The sequence below is a fragment of the Diorhabda carinulata genome, chromosome X, assembly GCF_026250575.1.
Source record: "Diorhabda carinulata isolate Delta chromosome X, icDioCari1.1, whole genome shotgun sequence".
In the NCBI taxonomy this organism is placed as follows: Eukaryota; Metazoa; Arthropoda; class Insecta; order Coleoptera; family Chrysomelidae; genus Diorhabda; species Diorhabda carinulata.
This window is the reverse complement of record NC_079472.1, coordinates 16898308-16925989: the sequence shown is the minus strand read 5'-3', so window position 1 is coordinate 16925989 and position 27682 is coordinate 16898308. Positions and strand designations below refer to the sequence as shown.

The window sequence follows — 27682 nt, the reverse complement described above, 5'->3', positions numbered from 1 at the left end:
CACAAAATTTCTATTTTTTTAAACATTGGGGAGCTCTGCAAAATATATTTCGTCTCTAACATCTTTTTTCGCTTTTTACTAAGCTAATTTATCTAAATTGTCTTCATAGATACTCAACAACCCATTTTTTTGAAGTGTAAACTTCACCGTCATAAATATTTCCTAGGGACCAAAACCTTCCGGAAAATTGGATTAAATCCTCAAGAATAATATTTTTTCTTCGTATGACGAACCATTCTGTGGAACGAGGCACAGCGCGATGACAGACGCATGAAAAAGAAGAAACAAAAAGATAAATCTGACTATCACTTGATTTTTCACTTAACTAGTGATGCAGGACATCATAGACGCAAATAGATGGATAATAGGAGTGTTTCTTTCTGAGACTGTGTTTGAAGATGGGAAAACAGTTTTTGATACACTGTCAAGCAACCCCGTCTTTTGAAACCTTCAAAGACATTGTTCATCTCCCAATAATGCTAGTTGTTGTTGTCACGTCACGATAAGAAACCTCGAAGTCTTATAGGAAGAGGTAACCCAAGTGGAAGAGATGAAGAACAATTGTAGAACATGTTGCTACGTCCATCTGGCAGCTTCGGAGTGCAAAAGAACGATAAACTCAATCGTGGACTGGCACAACATAAGAGATCTACTAACTAGAAGAAACATCGCTGTTGATAAACATCCTGGAAGTCTACCTATTGGAGGCGATGAGCTATTCCAACGAATCTGTACGAAAACCATGGTCTTAATCACGACGGAAGATCTAAAAGAAGATTGTGGGGTAGATCAACTTTCCACAGGGATAAAATCAGGAATTAAAGGAGGTGTCTATACTATGAGAAGTATTTTTGCAGAAGAAGAGCAAGAGTGCATTTTTCAATGCCATTAGTCCTCCTTTAGCAATCTGGACACCACGGTGCACTAGATACTTCATTAGCAGTTGCGCCTTGTACATTTCCTATAATGTCTATTTACCTTCTGTTTATACAGCAGCAATTTCTTTGTATTGTTTTTATAACCTGTCTACATTATGTTTTTCCCGTGTTTATATATACATTTATTATATTTACAACAAATTGAAAATCTAGTATATTCTGGAAAGTGAGGTAGTGTATATAAACTAGGTAAGTGTTTCGTAGTAAGTGCTAGTGGATAGTGAGTGTATAGTTTAGTGTATAGTTAAATTTATTTAGAGTAAGTGAAATACATCGTGTGTATAAGTTCTCCGCATTATTTGAAAACTGTTTAAATACATAAGAACATCACAAACATATAGAATCATGCTAGATCATTTTAAGTTAAGACTTTTAGATTATTTTCCACTTATATGCCGTCGTATCAACAATGTAGTTTGGCCACTATCTTGTGGGGGCGATATCACCGATGAGGGTGTTATCAGAAAAATAAATTTCTCTAGAATAGTGTATAAACATTGTTTTCAATGAATACTCACCTATGTTATATTTATTTTGTATAATTTGCGTGATATTCTGTAGAGTCCAAGTGTTTATATCGAATCCGCTATCCGTAATATTCCATCCACCTAATTTTTTCAACAATTCAATCATGGGTGTAGCTCCTAAACTTTCCATAGTCTCATTCACATCCAAACATGATTCGTAATACATTTTCGCTTTTTGCTCAGCCTTTGATTTTAACGTATCCATCGATTGTTCTGAGAAATTTATATATGCTTGTTTAATAATAAATTTTTTTTTATTTTTATTTATTTATTATTCACAACTACAATACATTTAAAAAAATTCAATTTTCATACAGCTACAAAGTTGAAAGTTGAGGAAGAGTGGTTAACATTAAAACATGGCGAACAGTGAAAAAAGTCTGTTAAAAATTGTTGAGAAGAGAAGAAAAATAGTTAAGAAGTGCTATCTGGTGGTAGAAAGTTGTATTATGATTTCTTTTCTAGTGTGTTTACAGCTTCTACAGCACTGAGTTGGTTTTATTTTTCATTTATACTGTGTAATACAATATTTTTGCATTGCGTGGTAGTGATTTGAATTCACAAAATTTCCTTTTGGTTAACAATGAGACAAATTGGTTTGGGTAACAGCGAGACACTGCTTTCCAAAATCAAAACTGTTTACGTTAAAATAATGGTTTTCCAATAAGAGGTGTTATTTTGAACAGCCCGCTATTTCGGTAAATGTCACTTTTGAAGCTGTCATTTTTTGACATTTGACAAGTAGAAACTAAGCCATTAATGAAAATGGAACGATACGCGCTTCAACAACGTATTGAAATTATTAAAATTCTCTATAAAAATGGTGAAAGTTTGGCAGAGACGGTTCGTAAAACTAAAACATTTTTGGGTCGACGTGAAGCACCTTCTCGGACCGCAATACAGAAATTGGTGGAAAAATTTGAGCTGTTGGGACAAGTTAGTGATGTGAAGAATAAAACCCATGCACGACACTCAAGAACAACTGAGAATATTGCTGCTGTAGCCCAAAGTGTTGAAGAAAACCCAGGTTTGTCCATTCCTCGTCGTTCTTTCGAATTAGCCATTCCACAAACGTCATTACACCGTATTTTGCATAAAGACTTGGGTCTTAATGCCTATAAAGTTCAGTTAATACAAGAACTCAAGCCGGCCGATCATCAACAACGTCGTGTCTTTGCTGATTGGGTCCTTGAAAATAATTAGGATGACAACAAATTATTCAGTCAATAAACTTTTCGATGATAATCAAGAAGAGCTTGCATCATACATAAAATTATTCAAAGATGATTTATTGTCTACCTGTAAGATACATGGGATGTTAATAGCAAAACTGGTGTAGGATGCGCCGGTATCTAAGCTATTCTTTGGAAGCTTCAGAGGGTTACAGCCTGGTGAAGAAACTAGTTATGTCTTTAAATGTTGCTTCATTTGTGCTGCTGGAAATTCATTAGCACCAAGAGTTCACTTCAAGGAACACAAGATAAAAGAAACTCCAGTAGATACATTGGAAGTAACAAACATACATTCAGAAGGATGAAAATGTTTATTAATTGAAGAACGTAGAATTTAGAATAATGTTATTGAGATTTATTTCAAGTTCCAAAAGAATAGCTTCATATATATATATATATAGAACAAAACAAAATATTTTTGTTATATTGGTATCGAGAATTCTGTCATTTTAAAATTTCCCATAGTTTAGGATGGTATCTCCAAATTAAATAAACATTCAAAAAGGATTCTGTTGAACGTTGCCTCATAAATATCAAAAAAATATATTCGGTAAAGAAAACAAACTATTCTTCGAACAAAGACAAAGGCGTCCAAGAAGGGTCTGCACGGTCATTTTTCGTTATCAGTATTAAACCTTCGATATAATGTAAACAAACTATTCCAGAAACAGATAAAAAGGGTTCCACAATTGCACTGCACGTGTTGTTTTTCAAATATACTTGTTGTATATTCTGGATAACTAATGTAGAAAAATAAATAAAGGATACTCGCAACGAAAAAAAAAATCCTTAAAAGATTTCTAAAATAAACATACCAGAATTAAAATATTTGAAACCCTGATATGGAAGTTTTGTTTGAAACATATTCTTCAAAAGTAATGTTTTGTAGTTATCGAACAAGATTGGCCTTTATATTTTTTTTTCCTATTACTTTCGATCTGCATTCTTTATATACTTGTTAGAATTTGCAGATTGTAGAATAAATACTGCGATTTCAACCCTTAATTTGGCAGTGTAACTTGCAATATACATGACTTTCCCTTATTTTTTATTTAAATTTAGCGCCTTAATTTCAGTTCCATTATCTACCGCATCGTCTCTTTAGGCACAGTAACCTCCATCAGTTTGCAACACAGTTTATTTATTTTGCAAATTAAAACAGTGAAATTAGCCTCATCCAAAGAAATGGCATGGACCTCCGGTTGGGTAAGTTTTCAGTCAATTTACTATTATTTATCATCTGAATTCAGCTTTTTTAAATTATGATTCACCTGTATTGACATGTAAACATCTGTTATGTACAAAAACCGAATCACTCCAATTGATATTGACCTAGAAAATTTTTTTGTACCATCTGTATCCTGTAGGTTAATACGTTGCCACTTCGGTTAATTGTTTGAACATTACTTATGATTTAGGAGAAAAAAATCATATTAATTTCAAACAATGGAATATAATTTGAAAAATCAGATTTATTTTACATCAATTCAAAATTTATTTAGTTTTATTATTTTGGTTTTAATTTTATTTAGAAATTTGTTAGCATTTTTGTCTTCTCAACCTCATTTTGATGTTTTTTCTCTTTTTCAGAGCAAAAATTTTACTTCTAGAGCTGGCTATATTCTTTCATTACTTCCTAAGCCAAAGGCGGACTCTGGAGATGAGGAAGAAAATATAGAAAATTTGGAGAGTGAAGATGTATTACTTCAAGCAGCGAGCATGTATACATTTTGATGCAGAGGATGCATCACAAGCTCCAGAAGTGTCAAAGGATGAGACAATGATGGACCGGTCGATTGCTGTTTTCATTACTTCTGTCGCCAACCTTCAACCAGCTTATTTAGCAATGTATTCTACAAGATACATATTGCATATCTCATCCAAAAATGAACCCAAATTTTTAAAATTATAAAATTAGCTTATTTAGACCTTAGAAAACAATTTTTTTAATCAATAAACTAAATCGTTGCCAAATTAAGGGTTGAATAAAATGAAAATAAACTTAACTGTGTTGAAAATTTCGGAAGAAAATTAAATTTTAGTTTAGTAACAATCAATTTTTATACAAATATGATGGATGTGTCTGGATGTATAACTAAAGAGCTGCTTGTGAATAAAATGAAACATTTCGTCAAGCAATCTCACAATTCAAAAGACAGTCAGTTCTTTTTTCTTGATCTATGATAATTATGGAAGTGTTATGTCTTCTCACGTCAAAAGACAATGCTGCTTGGATACTCAGTCATAAAGAGGAAGAAACATATCCAAAAGCAAAGACAGGAATATACAGGGTCTGTAACGCATAGATTAATCGCAAATTACAGTGCAGCCTCGATAATCAGAACATTCGATAATCCGAATTTTTCAGTAGTCCGAACAAGCATTTTCAGTACATTGGATACACTCTAATCCGAATTGTATAATATCAGAATTTGTACTTTTAGACCTATTTTCTATAGAAATTATGACTAGATGTTCAGGGATTCCCCCAATTACCCTTTTATTTATATCTGGGACTTTGTAATGCCATTTTAGGTGATATAAGTGGGTTTTTATTTTAATATTTGCCTAAATAAAAATGCCCCTTGAAATAAAACACAAAGACATTGTCCTCAAAACAAAAACGTGAAATTATTGAAACAAGGGAGAAAGCGGAAAAGTGTTGGCGGCTGAGTATGAGATTGGAAGATCTACAATCTGTGAAATAAAACAGAAAAAGTCTAAAATCGACAGGTAGGATTAATTTTAAAACAATTTTAGTGTTTTTCTTTGTACAACTGGTTCCTAAGAATCTACATACTATCTTAAAATGAATTTTATTCTTTTGAGCAGACTTTTGACATATTTTGCAAATTTAAATCAATTTTATGTCAGATTGACAAGGATAACCATTGATATAACACTCTAATGGCTACTAAATCAACATCTGACCAACATTTCATTATAAAATATAATACTAAGATATTAGAGGCCCTAAAATACACTGCTCAAAGATATGTAAAGCAAACGAAAATACAAATTACTTTAGAAATTAATACACACCATATTCTTACTTTTTTATACATATATTTTTTAATGTTACTTATTCGTAATTACTGTTTTTTTTGCGTTTCATAATAAAGACTTTGATAAAAAAACAACACTGCTTCGGTAATCCGAATTATTTTTAATTTGTTAATCCGAATCGGTTTTCATTAGTTCGGTTTATCGAGTCTGCACAGTAAAAATAAGGTTTAACCAATCAAAGCTTGTGGAACGTTTAAGTTCCTCCCTATCGAGCGGTCGAGAGAACCATAAAGGTATTCAGCTGCTGCCGCATTTTTGAACTCTCTGGGGAGGAACTTAAAAGCTCCACAAGCTTTGATTGTTAATTTGCGAACGTTTTGAAAGACCCTGTATGTACTTCCACCTAATTTTTATCACTCAATGTTGATAATAATAGATGTAATACAGTATTAATTACCAAATTACATAAAAATAAACTTTAAATAGTACAAATCATATTATAAAACAAAAACGTACCGAGTACTCTTTTGATAATAAGTTGATTTTGTTGTTCTAATTTCATAAATGTACCCCAGGTACTTTTAGCGTCTGGTATGGGATTTGCTTGCACCCATCCTTTACAAGAATACGAATAGAAATCATCGCATGGATCTATCGAAGTATCCATTGCCTCTAGGATATTATTAGATATATGAATGCATGATTTGTTCAAGCAAGGTCCAGGTGTATCAGTCGGAATTACCTGAAAACAGAAACTGTAATTGTTGAAATAAAAATTATTCTAAATTTATTGTCTTAATATGAATAAAATAATTAAATTTTGCATCTTTTTTATTGATCAGTAATTAGAAACACATTATGGTCATGTTGAGAATTTTTCTATTGATGAATTTCAGGTACTTCTCATTTGATTTATTTGCTAGTTTATTTTGAGTCTTTAGGGATTTCTGAAAAGTGAGAACCGGTACCAAAGAAGTCAAAGACTGTTCCATCTGCAGGTAAGGTCATAGCACCGATTTCTTGGGATGCGCTTGGAAATATTTTCATTAACTAACTTAAAAAATGAAAAATTTTCAATATCGAGTATTATGCGAAGTTGTTGCAACGTTTAAGCGAAGAAATCAAGCAAAAACAGCAGCAATTGGCTAAGAAAAAAGTGTTTCATCAAGACAATACATCATCTCACACGTCCGCTATTGCGATAGCCAAAATTGATGAATTAAAGTTTGAATTGCTACCTCATACACCCTATTAGCCAGATTCAGTCCCATAAGATTATTTTCTGTTCTCAGACTTGAAAAAATGGTTCGGTGGTAAAAAATTTTCCAAAAATGAAGAGCTTGAAGATTTTTATTACAAAACATGTATCGAATTTATTAAACATCCCTTGGAAAAGTGCATGGAGTTGAAAGGAGATTACGTTGAGCTTCTCCCTCTCTCTCTCTCTCTCTCTCTCTGTCTCTTTCTCGTGATACGAAGTGTAAATTTTAGTTGGAACGTCCTGTACAATATTTTTTGCTCCAAATAACAGTTAGAGTATGATGTGATTTAATATGACCTTGCTTGTAGCGACTATTTGTCTATACAAACGTTAAATCTTGATCTCTTGAATTTAAAACATACAAAAATGACGGTAGTCGTCCGCCAAAGACGCTATAGCTTTTTTATCTTTTGTTTACATTCACACAAAAAAACAACAACTGTCATGACCTTTGCTTTTTGTTTATAGATAGATAAATAAGTTGGAATGAATATAAACCATGTATTTGTCCTTATTTATCCTATACCTTTGTCTATAACGACGCAATTACGATATGAAATTTAAGCACGAGTTTTTTCTAGGTTATGATTATTATTTGGTGGAATGACGTATCTAAATTTCGACGCGTATTCGTTCGAATAGCATTGACCCTCAAAATGCCACGTCAAAATATTTAAAAAAATTCACGTTTTAATGAACTTATGCTATAATATTCAATATTCATTAACAACGTTAATAATAGATAAAAAATATTTTTTCAATTCATTATCATCGCCGGCATTAATCGAAGACTTTATTGTATTTTTTCTTGCAGATTCGATATTCTAAGTAGTCGTTAGTTTGAATAATGTTAAGTGTTTAAATAAATAATATATTTAGTGTTAATAGTTCATATATATATACCAAACTCGAATATGTTTTAGCAACAATTAAAAATTATTGATGGAATTTTTCCATTTCGATTGGGTTCGGTGGGAGTGTCCTGTTTGAATCGCCATTTTTTATGTATACGAGGTCTGGCTATTAAATAACGAGACTGGTTACGAAAAAGGGTTTTATTATGAAAATTATTCTACAATCGAATGCTCCCCTTCACTATACTCCCAACCCCTCGCCACACACCTTTCCGTACGTTTTTCCATGGATCAAAGCAAATCTTTTTCTAATCTTTCAAGGAAATTTGAGCAGACCCGTTGACGCAAGAACTTTTAGTTAAAAGTTAGATTTGTTGGTATCAATTTCGCACAAACTTTTGTCATGTGTAATTCTTCGTGTAAAATTGTTCTGTTTTGGGACGTGCATAGACAAGATATCTAGATACCCAACGCAGTACTCTAGGCACGCAGTGTTGTTATTTAATAGCCAGACATCGTATACAAAAAAAACAAATTGGTTGTAGCTCTTTCTCTCTAGCAACACAAAGTAGAGATTGCATTTAGAAAATGCCAAAATTAGGCGCTTTTTTGGGTGCTGAAAAGTCTATATCATGAAAGTGCCCAAATAATTAATAAACGAGTTAATTTACGTGAGATAACGAAATTAATAATCAGGTTTTTCCAAAATTAACATCCAATACTCAATCTAGTATCAACTAAGCAGGAACATTTGGTGCTTGTGGGAAATTTACGAAAACATTGCAATACATTAAACTTTATGGGTAATAAAAGCCATAGAACCGCCATGAGTTATGCAATACGTCCAGGGGATGATTTTTTATCTTCGAAACTGTTAGATAATGAGGTTCTAATTAAGTGCTTACTGAATAATCAGAAGACAGTGGAGAAAAATCATTTCTACGGTAGTTTGAGACCTGGAAACCACCATGCCTGATGTACTAGTCCTATAAGTTTTTTCAATTTTGAAAACTGACATAGAATTAAGTGCTAATCTGGAGACAGTCAAGAAATATCAATTCTACATTGTTTGGAAACCTTAAAACCACTATGCCTGATATACTACGTCCTAGTAGGATGTAAGACTCAGCTAAAATTTTTCCTCACTGATTTAAAAAGAGCCTCATTATCCAACAGTTTTGAAGCTAAAAAATCATAAATCTCATATAGCTTAAATACATTTAGAACAGGAAATGAATGAATGAGCAGATTATTATGCAAACTGTTTATTCAATATTTGTTATTGTCCTTCAATTGTTCTTATTGGGATGATGAAAATTCTGCATTATTCCATGCAACCAACAATCTAAATTAAACGTGTGGGATATGTTGAGCAATTTTTAAACCACAATTTATAGGAGTATGCTATTGACATCGCTATCACTTATATTATACTTTAGGTTCTCAGAAGATAATCTCTTCTTCCAGTCAGTGGATCTTTACATTATAGTAAAGCTATAAGTTGGAAGTATTGCATAACTCATGGCAGCTCTATGGGTTTTATCACCCATAAAGTTGAATGTATTGCAACCTTGAATTTTTCTCCCGTTCGCATATGATCTTTTTCATCTAAATTTCCCACAAGCACCTAATATAGCACCTAAAACCACCCAATTTCCTGACTTTGCGTTGCTGGCGAAACGAAGCTATTGGTTGTAGAAAAAAAACATAGAAATTCATTACCTAGATCGTTTTTAAGGAATAAGTATCGCAGAACAAAGACAAAGATTCCATTATAATTCGATTCTACAGGTAAGAGAATTTAAATCGAAAATTTCTAAAAGATTTCGATTAAAATATTGAAAAATTAAGTCTTTGGAAGGGTGTATCAGAAGCAATGCCTCAATTTGAACATTTATTGACTTGTTATACAGAAGTTGGCATGTCAGGCAAACAATTTACGTTAAGAGAAAAAAATGCAGCGTCAAATGATAAAAGTTGAACACTATTTTAGATTCTGCATCCAAAAGTTATCAAGAAAAAATGGTGGTGGTATTCGCGATGTCCGTTATCCTGTTAATTATATTTAATCAATAATTCAAACCAAAAACTTGTGTTTAATTTCGCTTAAATCATGAATTACGTTCATATAAAGTACTCACCTTAGTATTTTCTAATTTGTGCTCAGTTATATGTAAAATAATAGCTAATATAAATATAGTAAAAAGCAATATTCCAACTAGAATTAATAAAACTTTTTCTAATGGGGATCTTAATTTCCAAATCGTACTACCGGCATGGTAACGAATATGGGTCGTGCTGCTACTAATACCTTCGTTTAGTTGAACGCTATTTACACTATCATCATCTGCAAAATCTGCATTGGTGTATCTCGTCATCTGGAAAACGAAAAAAAGGAAATTATTTCTTTCATACAATGCAGATTTTAAAATTATCCAAACGTTAGTACTGGAAGATGATACCGATAGAAAACTAGATAAACAAAAAAATTATTACATCATTCAATAAGTCGTGTGACTGAGACACAGATGGCGCTGCCATTGTCAAATCCATATGACGTTTATCAAGTACCAACCGTCAAAGTCATTCAAGTGAAGCTACTTTTGTTATTTACAAAACAGTAGATTCAAATCTATTTAGTGTGTATTTATCATTGCTTCTCGATGAAAACAAAATACTGTACGAGCTCACAAATGGCTTCAAAAATGTTATTTGGTCTCTGCTCCATCGAAAAGAACAATGTGTTATTGGTTTGATTAATTTAAACGTTGTCGTACAGACTTCGATGATGGTGAACGTTCTGGTTATCCAATAGAGATGGTTAATTCATCAAACAGTCCACGAATTGGTTATATCTAATAAAGATATCAGTATTTTTACAATTTTGCATGAACATTTGACCGTGAGAAAGCATTTTTCAAAATAGGTGTTTAAAATATCCAAGATGTCAGTAGTTGTTTTTAAATTCCCTGTTTCTCGAAGAGGCCTTGGAAGATATGTTACAATATTCTTTCCATCTTGTGAGAACGTTTCGAGCAAAACCAAATCTTCCCCATTCGCGCCATCTTCAGGTTCAGTATCTCTTATTTTGCTTCTATTTCACTTTGGTCACTTCGTTAACTTTCAATGTCTGTGTATGTTTCGTGTTCATTAAATTCTTCAGAATCTGAGTCGAATATTGAACTATCTGAATCTTTATCTCCTTTCTCGTCAGCTGGAATATTTTCAGAAAGGTTTTTTAGACGTTCAACTCTTCTTTCATATGGATCAATTTCAATTGACATAACATAAAACGTGAACAGGTCAACTCCACTCCACTCTACCAATTTCGATAAATAATCGTCATCTATTTGACTCTATTTTTCAAGATGTGTAGTGCAAGTAGGTCACTGATTTCTGATTTTCTTGTCCAATTTATCCCAATCGGGTTGAGGTCGGGCGAGGTTTCGAAGAATGCTTGGAATCATTGTCATGCTGGAGGTTAAACTTTCCGCCGCTGGCCATAACGGACTACATTTTCTGTCAATATTTCCTTCTTTCTTCAAAATCCCTTCAATTTTCACCAGATCTCCAGTCGCCCTTTTTACAAACCATCCCTAAACCATCACCCAGGACACCAAACTAGGTTTTCTCTGCGATATCACTGCAAAACTTAATGACTTAAACCTAAATTAAAGGAAAGAATTAATATTCAATAGACATGATGATAAAACTTTCAAAAAAACGATAAAAAGGGATGCGTCTCAAATAAAGAAAACACGAATTGAGTGCATCCATAATCCAAACCAAGACTTCGAAGATTTCTGAGGAAACCTTTACAAATTGATTTTGTATTGGAAATCATACTTTGGATTGACGTATGTGCTTTTTCAACGTCTTCAAAACCAAACATCGGTCGTGTTGAACAGATGTACTTTTAATTTCGTGTTTACACATTGCAATAAACGGTGCCAAATTTCAATTAAACGAAGTATCAATCTTTGATATATGAATACTTTGATTATTTTCATCATTAAGTTTTTATTCGGCGAGAAATCGGCGTAGTGAATGGAGAGGGAATGTCAGATGACTGGTTGACAAAGATTGCAAAGGAAGAAAAACCGAATACATCCCGACCACCAGGACAATCACCTACAAGATGGTATGAAAGCTGGTCTTCATCATCTCAGCTACAACTAGGCAATTATTGATGCAAGGACTAGGTCCTAACGTACGATGAAGAAGAAGTTTTTATTTTGTGAATATAAAGTTTTTCAGAAAAATTAGATAATTTATCATTTTTTTATCACCGAAACTAAATATATAACCATGTACGTTACGTTGATCTAGATTTAGATTTTTTAAAAGTGAAATAGACCACGAATTCCAAATATTTGAACACACGTGGTGGTAATTTTATACTTTCGTGGTCCCCTCGTATTTTGCCTTTAGAAAATCGAAAAATCATTCGATTTCGATGAATTTTCTTTTAAAATCTTCGTTTTTACGGCGGATTTAAGAAAAAAATTATGGGAATCTAAAATAATGAAAACTTTTCAGAAAAATTAGATAATTTATCATTTTTTTATCACCGAAACTAAATATATAACCATGTACGTTACGTTGATCTACATTTAGATTTTTTAAAAGTGAAATTGACCACGAATTCCAAATATTTGAACACACGTGGTGGTAATTTTATACTTTCGTGGTCCCCTCGTATTTTGCCTTTAGAAAATAGAAAAATCATTCGATTTCGATTAATTTTCTTTTAAAATCTTCGTTTTTACGGCGGATTTAAGAAAAAAATTATGGGAATCTAAAATAATGAAAACTTTTCAGAAAAATTAGATAATTTATCATTTTTTTATCACCGAAACTAAATATATAACCATGTACGTTACGTTGATCTACATTTAGATTTTTTAAAAGTGAAATTGACCACGAATTCCAAATATTTGAACACACGTGGTGGTAATTTTATACTTTCGTGGTCCCCTCGTATTTTGCCTTTAGAAAATCGAAAAATCATTCGATTTCGATGAATTTTCTTTTAAAATCTTCGTTTTTACGGCGGATTTAAGAAAAAAATTATGGGAATCTAAAATAATGAAAACTTTTCAGAAAAATTAGATAATTTATCATTTTTTTATCACCGAAACTAAATATATAACCATGTACGTTACGTTGATCTACATTTAGATTTTTTAAAAGTGAAATTGACCACGAATTCCAAATATTTGAACACACGTGGTGGTAATTTTATACTTTCGTGGTCCCCTCGTATTTTGCCTTTAGAAAATAGAAAAATCATTCGATTTCGATTAATTTTCTTTTAAAATATTCGTTTTTACGGCGGATTTAAGAAAAAAAATATGGGAATCTAAAATAATGAAAACTTATATTGGTTAGGTTAGGTTAGGTTAAGTTAGGTTAGGTTAGGATAGGGAGGGTGTGCTAAAAATTCAGAACAAATGTTCATATTTGGTCTGCTTTTCAAATCCTAACCCCGCCCATGCTCCTCGCCCCACTCCCAATTTTCTTTAACAGTCAACCTTAGTAAGATACCATTTTTTTGATGGTGAAAATTTTCAATTTTTCAAAGTTAACTTTTAATATTGTACACTTGTTATTATTTTTAATTGTAAAAACATGATAAATATGATAAATCATCATTTTGTATAATTTTTTTTTCAATTGGTTAGTTATTTTTATGAAAATTATTCTTCATTTGATTATTTGGAAAAAATTATACGTGAATGAGTGCATTTTCATGAACATTTAAAGCCCTTAAACCAATATAAGTATTCATTTTTTTTCTATTCTCATAATTTTTTTCGTAAATCCGCCGTAAAAACGAAGATTTAAAAAAAAATTCATCGAAATCGGATGATTTTTCGATTTTCTAGAGCCAAAAAACGTGGGGATCACGAAATTATAAAATTACCACCCTGGTATGAAGATATAAATAGTCCCCCCCTGATATACATTTCATTTGATTTTTAATTAAGAAAACGTTACAAACAAATTATTTAAAAAATTCATAATTTGGACATAAATCGGCACTTACTGGAGACGATTTTAATATATCGTGCACTATATTTTTATATTTCGTTGACCAATATTCCATAATAAATAATTTAAAAACACAGAACTGTTTATGATACGTTATTTTATTACATCAATAATAAAATATTCGCGTGTTGTTAATAGTGTAAAAACCGACTTTACACTGTTTATATAACTAGGGTTAACCTTACTAGTAAATAATAATCAACTCGCAAAATCTTCCGACGTTGTCTCATCGCTCCCGAATAAATATACTAATCAATTTGGCAATCTCGCATCGAAAGCTAGCTGCAACTTTAAGAGACAACAAAAAGTCGGAGTAGTATTATAAATGCAAATGTTGTCACGTCGTTTCTAATATCCTCGATGAATTAACGACCAGAAACGTTTATGCAAAACTAATTAATTATGAAAACAAACAAGTGCGAATCGATTGTAGGAAAAATTGGTAGATAATTTTCCAGAAATTATTTATGAGTATGAAATTAAAATAAATCACACAAATAAACAAAATATTTATACAGTATGTTTATATATAAATGTAACGGTTATATAAAAGAAATTGTTAGTCTAGCTAAAACTCGAGAGCGGCTGGACCGATTTGGCTGCCTAATGCTCGGAATCAAATAAAAACAACAATTTTGCTTTTCCTTGATGTTTGGTCCCGATAATATTTGACATTTGACAACCAACTAATATGTCGATCCATCCTCTATGTCTATGATGAATAACGTCGTTAAGGCAACAATCATACAGAGAAAATATAAAGGAGGGGATGTCTTGTTCCCGAAGATTCCAACGGATTTACCATTCGATTTTGAACGTTCACAATTTCCGGTACGTTTGGCTATTGCGATGACCATAAATAAACCGCAAGGACAATCGTTGGAAGGTTGCGGAATCAAATTGGAATTTCCATGTTTCGCGTATGGAAAGCTTTAAATTGATTAACAGACTGTATTATAATCCCTGTTGTAAACTTCACTTATCTAAATTGTATAGATTCAACGAAATTAAAGTTTCTTTATTGCCAATGAGGTATCTCAGTAGCGAAAAAATGCAAGAACAACAAAGTTAACCTAATTTTCCATGTGGAATTTAAAAATATGTTCGAATGTAGAAAAATCAAATGTGTCGTTTGTTTAACTACTTTTTGCATCTCCTGGACTGCTGGGAATAATTTTAAATAGTAGCTTTGATCTTCATACGAATACGAGATGAAAATTTGGTACACCCTGTACAGGGATGTGTCTAAATTCTCATATAAAATAAGTAAAAATGTCTTAACCTAATTTTTATATAGAACATTCTTTTCAAATTATATCCTACAAGCAACGAAACACAATTTTTGAAATGAATTTCAACTTACAGTATCTTCATTTTTCCCTAGCCTTCTAAAGAAACTCATTTTCGTCTGTAGAATAAAAAAAATGAACACTAGTGTTGAAACGTATAACGTTATCTCGTTTATCTTATCACAGTAAATAGATACAGCGATGGCGAATAAGTAGAATCACTGTGTGGAATTTTTTTTATAAATATCTACACACTACGATGTGTATATAATAACATTTCATTGAAACTGAACATTTGGTGTACCAGATGTCGATTTTATTTAGATTTCTCGAAGTAATGAATTGTGACTGGCATGTTTTCAGATATAACATTACTCGATAAGTCGTGTGACTGACAAAAAGATGGCGCTGCAGTTGTCAAATCCATATGAAGTATCAACTTTCAAAAGACATGACATTTCGAAAAGTGACAGTCATTAAGTGAAGCTACTTTAGTTATTTTCAAAAGAATGGATTCAAAAGTGTTATACGGACTCTGCTCCATCGAAAAGAACCATTTGTTAAGGGTTTGATGAATTCTGGTCGTCCAATTGAGGTGAAAACATCAAAAAAGTCCACAAAATGATTATATCTAATCGTAAATTGAAATTGCGTGAAATAGCTGATGCCGTAAAGATACTAAAAGGTAGTGTGTTTACAATTATGCATGAACATTTGTTCCGACACCCACTTTTTTCAAAGCAGGTGCCGCGTTTACTCATAGCCGATCAGAAACAACAACATGTTCATGATTCAGACGAGATTTTTTGCATCGATATGTGACAATAGATGAAACATAGATCCATTAGTTCACTATGGAATCAAAACGATCATCGTCTAAATGGATTGCAGCCGGTGAACCACTTCCGAAGCGTACAGAGGCACTATAATCAGCTGGGAAGGTTATGGCTTCAGTATCTTGGGATTTGCATGGAATATTATTCATCGACTATCTCCAAAAGGGAGAGATAATCGATAGCGGTTACTACATAGAGTTGGTGTATCGTTTGAATGCAAAAATCAAAGAAAATACGGCCTCATATGTCGAAGAAAAAACCACATCACACGTCCGTATAAGAGCAGTTGTTTAGTCTGTATTTTTTCTGAAGTTATGTACAATAGACCTTTTCCTCGTCATATTCCGGATATCCTGTACGATCTTCTCAAGTAGTCCATTTCCACATCCTCTATCGTTTCTTCCTGTCTCTTCTTCAGTTGCCAGCACTCGCATCCAACGTTAAAATGGGCTCCACTAGGAATTTTTTATTGTCATTTTTGTGTTTAGGTTAATTTTTTTTTACCAAAGCAATGAACTCAAAATATCTTTTTCTGCTATTTCATCTTCCCAAATTATGTTTTCTAGGTATTTCAATCATCTCCATTGTCTAACCCTATTTATTATCTGTCGGGGTCTCCTTGTATCCTTGTCCATATTCGTCGTCTAATTTTCTCAGCATCGTCTTCGTCGCAAGCTAAAACAACTTCGTCGTCTGCGAAAAATATAGTCTTTAGACTCTTCTCCTCTGTTTCAATCCCCATTCTCGCTTTTTTAGTTCTCCAAGCACTCAGAGCTTTCTGAATATATTTATTAACACGTTCACTGCCATGCCAATTTTCACTTTATTTAATGGAATTGTATCATTAAAAATTTCAATTCAAAGACGAAGTTGTCACCATATAGAAAATGTAAAATATTTAAAGAAATATTATTTCCTAGTTTAATCGTATAATCAAAATCTCTTTGAAGGGATTAATTACAAGTTATTTCATAGTTGGCAGTCAACGTGTTAAATAATGTTGGTGATTAACTGCAGCCTTGTCTGAAATGATAAATAACTCCAGGAAGTTTTTCTATTTATTGGTTGTTTATTGATACTTTTAATAGAAGCAGTCGAAAAATGTATAAATTGATAGGCGTGAATAGAAATAATTAATACGAATAAACAGATGTTATTAAAAATACCTGCGAAGGACGACGGTTTGAACTGCATACTCCCGTAGAATTCATCGGTTTAAAATCTAATCACTGCAAATCCATATTTATTATATCACTAACAGAATATAACCGAACTGAAAATCACTTAATAAAGTTATATATTAAAAAAATTGTTACGTTATCACATTTAATTCAATTCTTAGATGCTCTCAATTGAATCATCCCGCAACCTACTGATAACTTTAGATTGATCATGAGAGAATAACAAGATTTAGGCCGGTACGATATACATTTTTACATCTTTATCAATGTTTTAAACAAATTCATAAACAAACTTATTGATTTGTAGAATATTTTTTTATCTACGGAGCGTGTCTCTCTCGTGTAAACATGTCATAAATTGTAAAGATTAGAAGTCTCTAATTCTATGAAGACTACCATTACTTTAGTTCCTTTAAATTATTCTTTCTTTGTATATCGATTATGCACTACATTGTTATTAGTATGGAGTGGTAACAAAAGTTTAAAGCAGCCATGACAGCAAGGAAAATCGTTCTCGTTCAAGTGGTCCACCTGCGTGGGACATTGAGATAACAAGCGGTAGAAAACAAAGTCCAAGCATTCGACGATTATCTGTCGGGGAAAATTGGATTTATCTAAACAACCCGAACGTTACAATCAGTGGACAATTACCAGAACCCGTTGCAAGAGAGGTCGATTCGAGCAGAAAGTTTTGTTACTTCTAAATCATTCCAGATTGTCGAGCTATTAATACCGATGTGTATAGTGGACAGCCAGAGTACAATAAGATGGAACCTGGACTATCACACACTGTCGATACTCATTTTCCGGACTCCACCGTCATAGAAGGAAACAGACCCTGCCAGGATGGCGAAAAATCAAATCGGGGCTCTTGTAAATTTGCCATCCAAATTTTTACCGTAAAAAGTATCACTTGGGGTGTAAAATCCTTCTAGAAGTACAAGTCTACAAAGGAAAAAACGGAACCTACCAGATTCTACTAGTAGTTGTTCTGGAGAAAGTTGAAAGAAGATACAGCTCAAAAGCTATATCTTATCGTCCTTCCTTTTGTAAACGATGGAGAAAATTATTGATTCCTACATCAGAACTGAGCTCTTATATACAAATCAATTTAACTACCAAAATGTTATGTCGACTGTCTCTGCCCTGCTTAGTCTAACCAGCAAACTTGAAAAAGCTATAGAGTATCAAGATATAGTGCCTTTATAGATTGAAGATGCCTTCACCAACATGCCATTCAATCCATCGGGCCTTAAAAAGACTATGAGTCCAACAGGCTTGGATTATGGGAAGCCTGAATAACCAAATTATCGATAAAAATCTAGGATATAAAGTAAAAATTGTAACACCAGGAGACGGATGCTCTTAAGGCAAATACTATGGTCATTAGTAGTGAATATCTACTTGTAAATCTTGCCAATGCAGGTTATGGAGTCTGTGGATACCCCATTGACCTATCAATCATTAGGAGAATCAATGGAAGTCTGAACATAAGCCCCTCAAAGACCACCCTAGATCCAATCACTAGGAAGAACAAGTTTGTTCTAAAAACCGTCAGGATGAAAGGGACCGAACTAGCCCATCTTTTCAAAAACAGATTTTAGTATCATGTAAACATTCTAGCAAACAGCGTTATTGGCAGATTTGTCTTATATTAGATACAGTAAAATCTACTACTCAATAATAGGTAATAAAAAAATTAATAGTGATATTAATGTACAGGGTCCTTCACGACGAGCTGAATCAATATGTATATGGGGAAGTACTGCGAGTAGTGGTCTGAAAATTTGCTTGCATGGGTTTTCCGAAATGCTTGCTTCAGCTAAAATAATTTCAGTTTTCGAAATGCTATGGTTTTTATTAAATTTTTGGAATCTACGCTAAATTTCAATATAACTTGATATAAGGCATAGTACGCCTAAAGTCCACCATTTTTTAATTATTTCGAATTTTCGAAATTTTTGGACACATGCAGCCATTCACTAAAAAAATTATATTTCTAAGTTTAAGTGAGTCAGGTCTAATATTTTTGGGATTTGGACAAATAACACTTACAGCTTTTGAAATTTGTGAAAACCTTGACAAAAATTTATTTAGAATGTTTTGAAAATGGTGCAGAATTTCGATATCTAAAAACTTCGAAAATTTTTTCAAATGGTAACCCCCGTTTTCCTTTTTACCATTAGATTCTACGCTTTAAATTAAGGGGACTTCGTTTGTAATAGGTATATCTCAAATTAACGGTTTTTGTAGAAACTTGTAAAAACTGAAATCTTCATTCAACAAACAAACAAACAATGAAAACATCTTGACGTTTGAGCGTTGCAAAATTTTATGATTTATTAATGAAGATTATTTTAATTTGCTGGTGATATACGGGGAATGTGATAGGGTTATCCTAATCGGTACATGATAAATACTTTTGCAACGCTTAAACGTCCTGCTTTTTTCATTGTTTGTTTTTTCTGTTGATATTAAGATGTCAGTTTCTACAAAAACTGTTAATTTGAGATATATGAATTTACTAACGAAGTCACCTTAATTTAAACCGTAGAATCCAATGGTAAAAAGAAAAATGGGGGTTGCCATTTGAAAAAATTAAGTTTTTAGAAAGCGAAATTCTACACCATTTTCTGAACACCCTATATAAGTTTTTATCAATTTTTTCGCAGATTTTAAAAGCTGTAAGTGTTATTTATCCAAATCCCAAAAATATTAGACCTGACTCACTTAAAGTTAGAAATATAATTTTTTTAGTGAATGGCTGCATGTGTCCAAAAATTTCGAAAATTCGAAATAATTAAAAAATGGTGGACTTTGGCATACAATGCCTTATATAAAGTTATATTGAAATTTCGCATGGATTCCAAAAATTTGATAAAAACTATAGCATTCCGTTTGAAATAACGAAGTTTGGGTCCACTTTCAATTTCAAAAAACTGAAACGATCGTTTCGGAAAACCCATGCGAGCAAATTTTCAGATCACTACTCGCAGTACTTCCCCATATACATATCGATTCAGCTCGTCGTGAAGGACCCTGTACTGCTTGATTTGACATAATAAATACGTATCCATACTTAACGAAAATACGTTTAACTGGCCTACAATAATTTGACGTACTCGGTATAGTTATTTGCGAATAATATTATTACATATACAATGTCTTACCTTGACACTCATAGTAACTCTGTACCGACGTCAATCTGTTGAAATATATGTTAATAGTTTTTGAATTTTTCACGTCGGATCACAATAAACGACCGGCTGTTTTCATCGGCATCGAATGTCGACGCCCTGTGGAAAACGAGCGGCTTGCGTCGCGATGTCCGACGTCGATTTGCTGTCTCTTTTTATAGAGAAAATGCACATATTGATTGCGGCGTTCAGTGGGGACAAGTTACGGGTTGAGGTTTACGTACTTCAAGACACATTCTGATAGTACGAGATGTAATTTTGAATTTGTACACGAAAAAAATTAATCGGCATTAAATACAAACAAAAATCATTTTTGAACAATCGAAATATCAAATTGATAGGTCATCCGCCAAGGAGTCTTTGTTTGGCACCTAATTCTCGCAGATCAAAAATAAATTGCAGCGTCAACGTTTCTCTATACCCAAATAAATCACATGTTTCGGAGGTACTTCACATGGAATAAACAATTGTTGTTTTGATCTCAATGGAGAATATTTAATATCTCCTCAAGGTATTAAATTCCAAGTTAATTCATATTTAATTGGAGTTAGTTAGTAATTCGTAGATAATTGGAGAAAGATCTGGCGATCTTGGGTAAACGGGTTGATGTAAAAAAACTATAAATTCAAACCAAGTAAAAGATTTATTTAGAAGAAAACATTTAAACATAACATTACAATCCGTGGACGTGGACTCATCATGGACTAATAAACTGGTCACACAACAATTTAGTTCCAGTTTCGTTGGCAATTGGATTGGCGCCGAATGTGAAAAAAATTTTTGACGTCGTTTCTCTTTAAAAAGCCCATTTTGGAATAAATGTGCCAAATTTAAAAATTCTGAAATGTTAATAATATAGAACGTTCAGAAACCAAGAAAACATAAGAAGTTTTCGTGGATGATTTTTTTTGGGAACCTTAATTACATAATGTAATTGAAAATTTCGTAATTTCGAACGAATACGCCCTATGCTATTTCAAACTTTACCAGGATTCGAATTTAAGCATACGAATAATTCTGCAAGTTCTTAATAACTTACCTCTGAAATTTTACATAAGGAAAAACTTAATTCAATATTACTAAAATTGAACTAATACACTCTGTTTTATATTACTATAAATCATCCATTGTCCGGGCTCCTCTCTACAGTTCAAGTGCTTATTTTCTTCTTTCATACTTCCATGGATTATTATGACAGTTAGGAAAAAACACATCACTCAATAAGTCGATTTTACTCATGAATGTAATTTCATTCAAGAGCAATACAATAATTCCAACGCTTTTCTAACTTCTTTTGCCTCGAAATAGGCTACACTTTTAGCAATTGCTTCTTTATTTGAGCTTAATTTCTTACCATTTAGCATATTTTTGCGATCAGAGAATAGCCAGTACTCTCTGGGGACCAGATGTGGACTATACGGTGGATGAGGAGACAATTCGAAGTGTAACTCGTTCAATTTAACCATCGTTGACATCGATATGTGATTCGGTGCATTTTCTTAGTGAAAAACCATCCAACAACTCTTTGAAGTATTCTCTATTGATTGTCGCTCCCCGTTGGAGATAGTGGATGAACAATATTCCATGGGCATCAGAAAATACTGAAGTCATAACCTTCCCAGCTGAGTTTTTGCCTTTGGACCCTTCGGACGTGGTTCATCGGCTGCAGTCCACTCAGATGATGATCTTTTTGACTTCGAAATAAAGTGATGGATCCATGTTTCATCCAATGTCACATATTTATGCAAAAAATCTGATTTATTACGTGTAAACATGGCCAAAAACTGCTCTAAATTATCGACACGTTATTTTTGATCGACTGTGAGTAAACGCGGCACCCACTTTAAAAAAGCTGTCTCATGGTCAAATCTTCATGCATAATTGTGAACACACTGCCTTCTGATATCTTTAGGGCATTAACTATTTAACGTAACTTCAATTTACGATTAGATATAACCAATTTGTGAACTTATTTGATGTTTTTTGGAGTAACCACTTCAATAGGACGACCAGAACGTTCACCATCATCGAAGTCTGTACGACCACATTTAAATTCAGCAAACCAATAACAAATAGTTCTTTTCGATTGCGCAGAGTCTGGATAACACTTTTGAAGTCATTTTTGTTTTTGTACAATATTTTTTTTCTTCAAGAAACAAAACAAAGCAGTCTTTTGATAGTTGGTACTTCACAAACGTTATATGAATTTGACAATGGCAGAGCCATCTGTGTGTCAGTCACATGACATAGTGTAATGTGCTATTTCACATTAAAATGGCGGGTATTCCTCATTGCGCTAGAAATTCATTTCGAACGTCGAGGAAACAATGTATAATATCCGTAGAAAAAAAATTATTCCAAAGTTTAACTTCACTGAGTAGAATTCAACAAAAATCATATTCGTGAAGTGCTTATTCAAAACAAATTTTTAATTATATATAATTTACTTCCGTTTGTATCGCATAAAAACGTGAGATTACCATATATTTTAATGAGATTTTAAACCAGTTAGTGCGTAATTAAAAATAATATATAATAACATATCAGGTAAAAAGTGAAATAGTGTTATTGAACATTTACAATAGTTGATATAAAAAAATAATGTTTGAAATTAAAGGTAAAGTAGCACTTGTTACAGGAGGAGCTGATGGTATTGGACTTTCCCATATCGAAGCATTATTACATAAAGGATGTAAGGTATCCATTTCAAAATATTTTGATTAAAATAATTGTTTTTATTAAATCAGAGATGTTTTTTAGGGTGTCGTAATAGCTGATATTAATCAAGTAAAAGGGGAGGATGAAACGAAGAGACTGGAAAAAAAATTTGGGAAAAATAGGGTGGTTTTTGTAAAAACCGACATTGCTGATATTGAGAGTTTTGAAAGTAAGTTGTACATTTTTTTAAATAAAAAACTAACAAAGAATTATTTTAGACGCGTTCAAAGTGACCATACGACATTTCGGAAACATTGATATTCTTATTAACAACGCTGGTATTTGTAATGACTCGATTTGGGAAAAAGAAATAGATATAAATTTAGTGAGTGGTCTTTTCTCATTAAAGAGTATCCAGTTTAACTCTAAAAAAACTAAAAACCACTAAACCAATAAAACGCGTTGTGCATTTTATTCGTAACGCCTCAAAATTAGACAGAAAAATATCAGTTTTTGTCAAGTAGCTCAAATTTATCATCAATTATTTTTACGAATTCACCTTTGGACAGTTGACAGTTGACAGCTAAATCGTGTGGGATGTCTCGCAAATGTGTTCATTCTCCCGACGTATTTTGTAATATTAGCGTTGAATATACACCTAAAACGCCATAACACCTCTAATGAAGAAATGCTATCGTGCATAGTTCAACTTGGATATTCACAACCAGGATAATAAATCAGTGGTATGGCGAGAATCTAGCAATCATAGGCTTTTCGAGGAAATCTAAGCAAACGGTAAAATACGCGAAAATGTCTTCTGTAACAAAAATAATCTCTAATTCGCAAAAAGTTCCAGTACCTTCTCCAGTTTATGGTATTTGGAGAAAATTCAAGTAGTTCTGAAAACGAAGAAATCGAAAGCTCATGTCAGTCCTCAAGCACCGCAATTTATTAACTAATTGGAGTTTAATGATCTCATTAGTGATCTGGATTTGTCCAAAGAAAAAGACTGAAACAGAGGAATCTGCGTGGCAGCAAGGAAAATAAATGAAATTAAAGGAAAAGTCGCAGTTAATGAGCGAACGGCACCGCGTTTGTTAAATCGTTTTAGTGGTAGAGATTTGAGGCTTGAAGATCGTTCGCGCTCAAGCTCTCCACCTGCTTGGAATATTGAGGTTACAAGGGAAGCATGACCTCCCAAAGTTACCATACATCGTCATTTAAAATCGTTAGCTAAGATCTATAAAAATCGTCGAATAGTACCACACGAATTCAAGTGAAACGAATATGAAGAGTCCTGGTTAATCTTGAACCTGACATAGGAGTGCAAAAAAAATTGATGGAATGGAGTCTCTTTTGTCTGAAGTCCTGATTAAACAGGAAGAAACAAAACGATTTGGCTTGGAAAAAAGCATTTAGTACCTGGTTAACCTGGTATCAAAGAAAGAAGTCATGAACTCCCGTGTTATCAACTTGGAACTGACAGAAGAAAACTTGATGATATGGAATCTCCTTTGTTTAAACTGGAAATAAAAAATGGATTGGAGAGGAATACCTTTTTCTTGAACTATAAGAAAGTTTCGAAAAAAGAAAGAAACTAGAAGAAAAGTGCTTCTTTACGCAAATATTCCCTACCTAAACGTATAATACGATGGGCTATACTTCGAATATTTAAGCTTTCTTTCTTTATGATTATTTAATAAACACATTGAGCATTGGAAATCAGAATAATTTATGTATATCAAGATGTTCAAAGCGACTGCGAAGTACTGAAAGTTCTCTTTTCAATAAGTAAAATGTAATTTAAGTTTTTTTAGTTCTTAATTTTTTTGAAAGCATTGCGCCCCTGTCGAACACTCTATTTTCGGCAATTAATATATTAAGGTGCCGTTTAGCCAATTCACTTTATAAAGATATTTTTGTTTGATTTTTTAGAAGGGTACTGTTAATGGCATGTTACTGGGTTTGGAAAAGTATTTGAAACAATTTAAACAAGGTAACGAGGCAGTTATCTTGAATACTTCGTCTGTATGTTTGATAGAAACTATGAGCGTATGGCCTGTGTACGTTTCAACCAAATTTGGTATTCTGGGATTAACGAAAGAATGGGGCAATGACGTCCATTATGATAGAACCAAAGTAAAAGTAGTGGCTATTTGTCCTGGGCCGACGTACACTTCAATCAGTACTGATTTGGGACCAGGAGTAATCAATCAGGAATATGAAGATATACTTGCCTCTATTTTGGAAGAATTAACTAATAGGATTCAAAGGTATTCATTAGTTTTTAATGTTATTTAGAAAATTTTACAACATTTTTGACGTTTTAGCTCGGATTTTGTAGCAAAAGAAGCTATAAAAGTTATAGAGCAAGCACCAAATGGAAGCTTGTGGATTATAGAAGAAACTAAAGAAGCTTACCAATTCATTTTACCGTCAAAGATCTAATAAACTGACCTATTGGCAAAGAATATTCTCAATTGTGTGTCTTATTGAATATAAAACGAATAAAATGTTTCATTCTTTAAATAAAACGAATACAATATATCACTTTTTTAATAAAACTACGTATATTGAATCAGTACTGGCAACATTGTTTATCATTGAAATTGAAGCAAAGATACTTTATATGGTCTAGGTGAAACCTGAGTTGAATTCAAATAGATATTTTCAAATATTTGTACAATTTCAAAAAAAATAAAAAAAATAATAAAACCTCAAAAACATTTAATTAAAATTTATTTCACATAAATCGTTTTTTCTATATCAACATATTCTAGGCAATATGTCTCCACACCTAGCAGATATTTTCAAATATACTAAATTATCCGCTCTAGTTGGACCGATATTAATGAGAGCCATCTTCTTATTCTCTTCTGAAGCTTGTAGAACAATTCTATAACTGGAAAAGACGGTTAAACTAGTACCTAGAATTAAAAGTGAATCACTACTGCTCACAGCCTTTCTAATATCTTCAACTCGCGTTTTTGGTACATTATCTCCGAAAAAAATTATATCTGGTTTGAGTATTCCATTACAAGCTTCACAAAACGGGGGTTTGAAGGTTTTTACAGCCTCCTGAAAACAGTGACATCAAAAAATGGTAGGGAAGAATATAAACATAAAATTTAGATTTAGAAAAAGGGGAGGTAATCATGTAAAACTTGATGAGAAAGAAGATAAATCTCATACAAGATCATTTATATGACATTTCTTGTAAAAAAGGCAACAGTAACGATAATTAAATATGGAATCATCTTACCAATGGTATATCTACATCACCATCTGGTCTAATCATAGTTGTAGATTCCAACATTGAAGGATTCAATTTTTTTAATTCTTCTTGTATATAATGTCTATTATAACTAGAATTACATTGTAAACAAATCACCCTGTAGGCGCTACCGTGAAGTTCAATCACTTTTTCACTACCCGCTTTAAAATGAAGGTTGTCCACATTTTGGGTAACCACAGATGTTACCTTAAATATCATATAAAAGATGTTTTCAATATTGAACTTAATAACAATTCTTTTAGCAAGTCTATTATATTATTTTGAAAAAAAAATTAGGAAAAAACTCGGATACTACAAAATATCATTCTTACTTTATTTAAATTGTGTTCTAAGTTCTTAATGGAGAAATGTATAGCATTGGGTTGCCTTCGAGAAAAAGTATCCCAACCTACGAAATTTCTAGCCCAATATCGTTGCCTGGAACTGGCATTTTTTAAAAATTCTTGATATTGAATTGGTTTATGATTGGTCCTAGCATACAAACCTACTTCCTCTGAACGATAATCAGGAATTCCTAGAGGAATTGATACCAATTGTAAACCTTCTGTCATAATTTAACAGAAATTAACTTTATACAATTTGGTGCATAAAATAATCAATATAAAGATCTTTATTTTAAACAACTGTATAAATAATGATTGTATGTTTATCTAAATTCAACCATATGCATGATACAATATAATTTAAATGAATCTAGCTATAATTAGTGCTTAAATTATATGACTCTCTTTGGTAAATAACATATTTTTTCATTCGCTCAAAAATCTTTAAGTTTGATATATTTTGTTACTACGATTCATATTTATTTATAAAAATTATAATATTGGAACTGGTGTTGACTATGCTTGTTGATATAATATTAGTAAAAAAAATTAGATATCGTATAAAAATAAATATTAGATTGATGATACATACTATCAACTAATAATAAACATAACCATAACCTAAACTACATTACCAGAAATTTTGGGAATTGAATCTTACAACATTGAGAAATATGGCATGTTTTTAATTGAATTGAATTTAAATTAATAATAGAATAAGAATAAAAGTATATTTTTATGTGTAGAAATGTTTACGTAGGTACCTGATTCTGTCGAAATTCCAGCACCAGTAAGAATTAAAATCTTATTAGATTCATCAATAAATCTTTTTACAACATCAATTTCATCCTGCCTTACTTCGTTATGCTTAGGGACAAATTTAAACAGTTCGCTAGAAAAGGTCCTTGTGGAGTATGGTAACTTGAGTAAAGTTCGTTTCACCATTCTTCTTCTTTTTTAATTTGGAACGAATGATCTACTAATTTCAAACACAAGTTTGTATGTCATGGCCTTGTTCGTTAGGGTCAGGT

At 32.4% G+C, this 27682-nt stretch overlaps 3 protein-coding genes across 8 annotated transcripts in view; 1 reads left to right on the top strand and 2 right to left on the bottom strand.

Moving 5' to 3' along the window:
- LOC130900676 (endothelin-converting enzyme homolog) overlaps positions 1-20485 on the bottom strand; it is a 35384-nt gene extending 14899 nt beyond the window's left edge. The window contains exons 1-4 of one of the 4 annotated variants that reach the window (XM_057811445.1): positions 20349-20485; positions 9960-10196; positions 6220-6445; positions 1457-1678 (exon numbers count right to left, since the gene is read on the bottom strand). In XM_057811445.1, the coding sequence (XP_057667428.1) occupies positions 1457-1678; positions 6220-6445; positions 9960-10196; positions 20349-20360 (697 nt within the window). In that variant the 5' untranslated portion in view covers positions 20361-20485. Of the gene's footprint in view, positions 1-1456; positions 1679-6219; positions 6446-9959; positions 10197-13867; positions 14150-15235; positions 15519-17163; positions 17372-20348 lie in introns of those variants that run through there. The other 3 variants (XM_057811443.1, XM_057811444.1, XM_057811442.1) reach the window with 3 other exon arrangements.
- Positions 20486-22696: 2211 nt separating this feature from the next.
- On the top strand, positions 22697-25578 carry LOC130900679 (15-hydroxyprostaglandin dehydrogenase [NAD(+)]-like). Of its 3 annotated transcripts, none has more exons than XM_057811448.1 (6): positions 22697-22922; positions 23014-23067; positions 23136-23262; positions 23312-23418; positions 24969-25306; positions 25364-25578. In XM_057811448.1, exons 2-6 carry the CDS (start codon positions 23023-23025, stop codon positions 25479-25481), a joined length of 735 nt encoding a protein of 244 aa, XP_057667431.1. In that variant the 5' UTR covers positions 22697-22922; positions 23014-23022; the 3' UTR covers positions 25482-25578. The 3 variants fall into 3 exon arrangements, with proteins under 3 accessions (XP_057667431.1, XP_057667432.1, XP_057667430.1); XM_057811449.1 differs by having other exon boundaries at positions 23002-23067; XM_057811447.1 differs by lacking the exon at positions 22697-22922 and having other exon boundaries at positions 22935-23072.
- A 165-nt stretch (positions 25579-25743) lies between these two features.
- Positions 25744-27620, bottom strand: LOC130900677 (NAD-dependent protein deacylase Sirt4-like). Its single transcript, XM_057811446.1, has 4 exons — positions 27416-27620; positions 26640-26842; positions 26296-26514; positions 25744-26111 (listed from the first exon to the last, which is right to left on the bottom strand). The coding sequence occupies exons 1-4, from the start codon at positions 27594-27596 to the stop codon at positions 25800-25802; spliced, it is 915 nt and encodes a 304-aa protein (XP_057667429.1). The 5' UTR covers positions 27597-27620; the 3' UTR covers positions 25744-25799.
- Between the last annotated feature and the right edge of the window lie 62 nt (positions 27621-27682).

Coding starts and splice junctions, on each gene's coding strand:
- LOC130900677 (XM_057811446.1), bottom strand. CDS start 27,596: ATGGTGAAACGAACTTTACTCAAGTTACCATACTCCACAAGGACCTTT. Junction 26,843..27,415: donor TGGAATTTCGACAGAATCAG/GTACCTACGTAA, acceptor CAATTCCTCTAG/GAATTCCTGATTATCGTTCA. Junction 26,515..26,639: donor TAGAACACAATTTAAATAAA/GTAAGAATGATA, acceptor ATGATATTTAAG/GTAACATCTGTGGTTACCCA.
- LOC130900679 (XM_057811447.1), top strand. CDS start 22,977: ATGTTTGAAATTAAAGGTAAAGTAGCACTTGTTACAGGAGGAGCTGAT. Junction 23,263..23,311: donor TGATATTGAGAGTTTTGAAA/GTAAGTTGTACA, acceptor GAATTATTTTAG/ACGCGTTCAAAGTGACCATA. Junction 23,419..24,968: donor AAGAAATAGATATAAATTTA/GTGAGTGGTCTT, acceptor TTGATTTTTTAG/AAGGGTACTGTTAATGGCAT.